This window comes from the organism of the source record quoted next, unplaced genomic scaffold, assembly GCF_019419815.1.
Source record: "Pyrus x bretschneideri cultivar Hongxiangsu unplaced genomic scaffold, Pyrus_bretschneideri_v1 Contig53, whole genome shotgun sequence".
In the NCBI taxonomy this organism is placed as follows: Eukaryota; Viridiplantae; Streptophyta; class Magnoliopsida; order Rosales; family Rosaceae; genus Pyrus; species Pyrus x bretschneideri.
Genome location: NW_025999791.1, coordinates 2,610,236 through 2,615,390, shown reverse-complemented (window position 1 = coordinate 2,615,390; position 5,155 = coordinate 2,610,236). Strand labels below are relative to the sequence as shown.

The window sequence follows — 5,155 nt, the reverse complement described above, 5'->3', positions numbered from 1 at the left end:
TTAGGAAGCACTTCTAAGTGTTTTTTCAAAAAGCATTTTCAGAATGTGTATACTAAAAGTATTTCTAGCACTCAAATGTTTTCTACATTAGCTGTCCAAACAAGCCAAGTTTATTATTCCATCATTTTTGTGCACATCTTCTCATTCCAAAAACTCAAAGTTGAAGAAATTTTAAAAGGACAAAAATGAAAATCCAAGTAAACTATAGGGACTCAAACTGCAATTCAACTGTTATAGAAAGCTATCAGAAATCATAGGGGAAATTGGAATCACAAAGTTCCTGCACAACAGAAGGGTTGGATTTTCACTACATCAAACTGCAAAAGTTAAAAGCCATGAAAAGTAAAATTTGGATAACATCGGTAAAAAGTCACATCTCAGTCAACTGAAAGAGAAATTACAGGGTCATGTTTCAGAATTACTCATTTCCCAGTGAGATTAGGCAAGTTAATATAACATAACCTAACAAACATAACCTCAAACAGAAGAAACTTACACTTTCATTTTCCAGCCTAACTTAGAAACACACAGCAGTTACCTCTCCCATGACCCTCAAAACGCTTAAGCGGTTTCCCATCGGTTAATCCAGTTCCAATTAAGGACACTCAGTTGAAAGAAAAGCGATTAAAAATACGCGAAAATACAGTTAGAGTAATCACACTTCCTACAATTTACGTTTCTCCTATGCTGCAACCTCTGTTGTTGAAAGTTCGCGACTTTGTGAAGCATCTGCGGTCATTTCTACTGCTGGAGCAGCCAAAGGCAGTTTTAGTAACCGGGTGTAGTGGAACTCAATCTGTAACCGTTGATGAAGAGGCGTGGATGACATTAGTCCTTTCTTGAGATCCGCCTGCAACTCCCTTATTGGAATTGCAGCCAAGAAGCTCTTTATATACTCTTTGCAGGACTCCTTCCCTTGACAGACCACCTCCTCTTCCTCCTTCGGCTCCTCTGACTTGGTTATTTCTGCTTCTACTGTAGATTTTTCTTCCTTCGCATTGACCTGCTGGTTTCTAGATTCGCCTGCTTCTGCCACCACAATTGGTTGATCACTGGTTGTCAGTTTATCATCAGATGATTGTTCAACATTTTTCATTTTGTAAATTATCGTGTTGCTGTCGAATTTTAAGACATAGGCCTGGTTGCACCCTTCATAGAGCCTCTCCCCTAATGTGTCGATGATGTAGTAAGCTTCAGCTTCAACCTTGAGAATGAAGAAATGGTCATTCCAGCTGACGATGTAAATTTGAGGTTTGTCATTGCTAACACATTCTGATCCAGCACGGCTAATCTCATCCCAAATGTTATCAAATGACATTGCACCATGTAAAAAGTCAAATCGTCCCTCGTCCACAACCTCAGGATGGAAAAACCCAATGAAAGATTTCCCAGGAACTACAGAAAGAGGACGTATTTTGGCTTGAAGGACTGTTTCAAGATCAAAGTGCTTGTCAGGGAATCGCTCCCTGTAGGTCTCATTTTCGCAGAGATTCCTCCACTCTAATGAGCCTTCTCGAATCAAACTGTCAAACTGAGACTTTATGGGCATGAGCTCTTGGTTATTCTGAAACCAATCAGCAATCACTGCAACCAGAGCTGTACAAGCACCTTCGCCCGCTGCTCGCTCACTCCGTTGATCAATAGAAGCAGAAAAGATCTGGGTGTGAAGCTTCATGTGTCCATCACGGTTTGTCACTTCCTTGTGCTCCCAACTGCCGATGGCAAAATTATCATCCCCAAATTCAGACACTGACGACCGATTAGCAGATGAATCCTCCTCTGTCTTATTCCACTGCCAAATTGTATTTAATTATAATCAGAACTTAAGCAACTAACTTTTATTTTTAAGAACTCTGACAGAAAATTAACTACAAGATGCTGAAAACGATAATGACAACACCAAGATCTCATTAAACCGTAAGCACAAGAGAATTAGAAGTGGATACTTACCCCAAGAGATAGAATTTCATCAGAGCTAAGCTGCCGACGATCAAAATCAATGTCATCACCACCTTCTTCACCATAGGCCTTCTTTAACAAAGGTTCTCCTTTGGCTTTAGGAGACCGGATGAAGCTCAGCTTTCTCTTCCTCCAAGATAGTAAGCCTCGTTTTGAACTTGCAGGTGGGTCAGAGACTGGTGCAGTGGACTCCTCAGTTTGTGAGCATCCCACATCTGATTTGCGATTGCTGTAGTAAACCCAGTCCTCACCTTCATCGCTGATTCTCATATTGGAGTATATTGATCCTCCAGCATAATTTGCATGAGCCAGCGAGCCATAACTGAATGACTTCCTAACGCTGGAATCCTCTTTGACCTCTTCTGATTCACCTTCCTCAAACTCATCAAGGGACTCAGAGTCAAAAGGATAATTATAATCACCATCCTCACTCCTAGCAGAACACCTGCCCTCACTGCCATCCTCCTCACGGCAGGGCTTTTTTGCTTTTCTGGCAGACACATATTCTGTGAAAATTTTTACTTTTCTAAGACCAGCTTTCAGAGCAGAAAGCTCGTCTTTTTCTGGCGATACAGTTTCTGCTGACTGAGGAGGTGATTGAACAGGCAAAATTGATCTCTCCACTGGCTCTGTAATTTCCTGAGTAGTTCCCAGATCCAATAAGCTGAGTGATATCTGAAAATTTAGCAGAACTTGAGATCAGAAATTCTAGAACTTCAGAAAGTTAAGCAGCAGCGGGACCAAACTAATTTCTACCAAGAAAGGATAGCACTTGTCGAAGAAGAAAGAACTGGAAACTAGTTGAGAGGAACATACACAAAGTTCAGCAGCAGGACCAGATGAGGTGAAGGGGATGTGTAACTCAAGCTCCTTCTGTTCAGCTTCCGAAACAAAATCAGCAAGGTTCACTGATGCCTTTCCAACAGCAGGAGCCTTACTTTTGGCACCTTGATTCAAACCCTGTATTATAATTGTACCTTAAAAGTTAGTTCTCTAATAAATGGTAATCAAAATTTACCAAAAATCAAATGATCGAAAAAGAAAATATCAAAACGATATTAAAAAAATGGTATTCCACAAAATACATCTGCTTTTAGGCACCAAATTGCGGAAAACCCATAACAAAACAACCAATTCTGATTACAGAGGTGTTGAATTCAAACCAATCATGCAACCTAAGTGAAAAACAGATTACAATTTGCAGCGATTTGAACCAACAAATGCGCAATTGAAGCAACTATTCATACACTTGTAAAACTTATGGGATGAAAAACCCCTTGAGGGATCAGGATATCATTTCCAATAACCCTTCCCCAACTTAATCGGTAAACTATCAGTCGTGTGAAAGACCCTCCGGTCAATGATCCTCCGAAAAAGTCCCATAGCCGAAAATTGACACAATTAAATTCATAATTAAATACTTCATCAATCCAAACCCTTTGATTATTCAAAGAGACTATTTTTTTCAACCAAGAACAAAAATCAAAACAAATCATCCGTCCAAATCAAATGACAGCAACAGCAATTACAAGAAAAATTAACTATGTCAGCTTAAATTCACAAAACCATGTCTCTAATTTCAAGCTAATTTCACAATAATTTCTCTAAAATCAAAAATTTAATTATTAAATTACAAATTACAAAAAATTTGAGAAAGATCGAAGCAAAAATTCGAAGAAGAAAAATCAAAACTTACATTGAACACAGTAAATACGATCTCCCAAGGGTGAAATACATTGTCCTTGTAAGCCGAGAGAGTGCAAACGCTGTGAAACTCCTCGTCCCAGGAAACAACGCCGTCTTGGGACGAAGCCTCGACCTCTCTGGTAAAGTTCCTCTTGACGACGGCGCGCCGGAGAGAGCTCAAAGCCCCAACCTTGACCTTGGATCCCTTCCACCTAATCTCCGCCGTCCACTTGTCCTCTTTCTCTTGGTCCTGTGGACCGGCCCCGCCTGCACCCTCCCGCACCAGATCCCAGCCCTCCAACCGCCGCACCACCAGCCTCACCTCGTACTTCTTCGTCGTCAGAGGCGGCCATGGCCGCCACCTCATCATCTTCACCACCATTCTTCTGAATCAGTCCCTACCCACCGACCCACCAACCCAGAAAAGATAATTTGCGAAAAGCAACCCTTAATCCGAATTGAAATTTTTCTCTGGGGGCTGTTTGGTTCCCGGGAAAATAAATAATTCCGATGGAGCTTTTGGGTTTGCAGTGAAGGATTTTCCGAGAAAAGTGGGAGGAAGAACAGAGAGAGAGAGAGAGAGAGAATATGCCGTTAAGTTGGGTATGAAAATTTTGTAGAGAGAGAAAGGGAGTGGATTTTAGAGAGAGAAAGTACACGGGAGAGGGTTTGAATGAGGAAATTGTGTCTGTAGTTTGTATTGCTAGTGTAAGAGAAAAGGTTGAGTTGGGTCGGGTCGGGTCCATTTTTGTTTACTTGGGTTAAATTTTCCACCTACGGTTAAGTTTATACTCTCTAGTCTCTACTCTGTACCCATACCGATATTCTGTATACCATATAACAAAACCTAATTCTGCATTTTTTTTTCCTACGATGCCCTTGCATGATCTGAGCCTGAGGTTCAAAGTTCGATTATCTTCTTTCTCACTATTATTTGTATAAAAATATACATAAATAATTATTATGAAAAAATGCGTTAAATTAAAATAAAGAAACGATTAAATATCTTATCAACTGATTAAATTTACACGTACAATCTAAAAGTCGTAATAAGGACAGGGTGTGTTGACCTGGTCTGTAACGCACACTATAATTTCTTCAAAGTCTACTGTCTCTTTGTGGTTGTTAAGTTATCTGGGGGCTGTTATAGTGCTGTAAAATGTTGTGCAGCATGCTCCGTCTTATGTTGACTTGGCAATGCATGATGATCTGTGTTTTTTGTATTTTTTAAAGATGTTTTCTATGATGAAAATTTAAAATTTTGTTTTCAGTTCAACATAACGCAATACGTTAACTTATTGCCTTCAAATATATAAATTAAACACGTTCACAGTTGTTTAGATAAGTTTGATTTTTGCATATACAAATTAGACATTTTAAGTTTGATTCTTATAATACAATTATTAATAGTGACGTGAGCTTGGACTTTATACATGTGAGTTTTATCTATTAATTAAAATATGAGTATGAAATTATTAATTGCTTAAGAGAAGCCAAGACATAGAAAGTG

At 39.4% G+C, this 5,155-nt stretch overlaps 1 protein-coding gene across 1 annotated transcript; it reads right to left on the bottom strand.

Annotated features, from left to right (window-relative positions):
* Window positions 1–331: 331 nt before the first annotated feature.
* LOC103952731 lies at window positions 332–4,337 on the bottom strand. Its single transcript, XM_009364399.3, has 4 exons — window positions 3,656–4,337; window positions 2,776–2,919; window positions 1,951–2,634; window positions 332–1,792 (listed from the first exon to the last, which is right to left on the bottom strand). The coding sequence occupies exons 1-4, from the start codon at window positions 4,025–4,027 to the stop codon at window positions 683–685; spliced, it is 2,310 nt and encodes a 769-aa protein (XP_009362674.2). The 5' UTR covers window positions 4,028–4,337; the 3' UTR covers window positions 332–682.
* Between the last annotated feature and the right edge of the window lie 818 nt (window positions 4,338–5,155).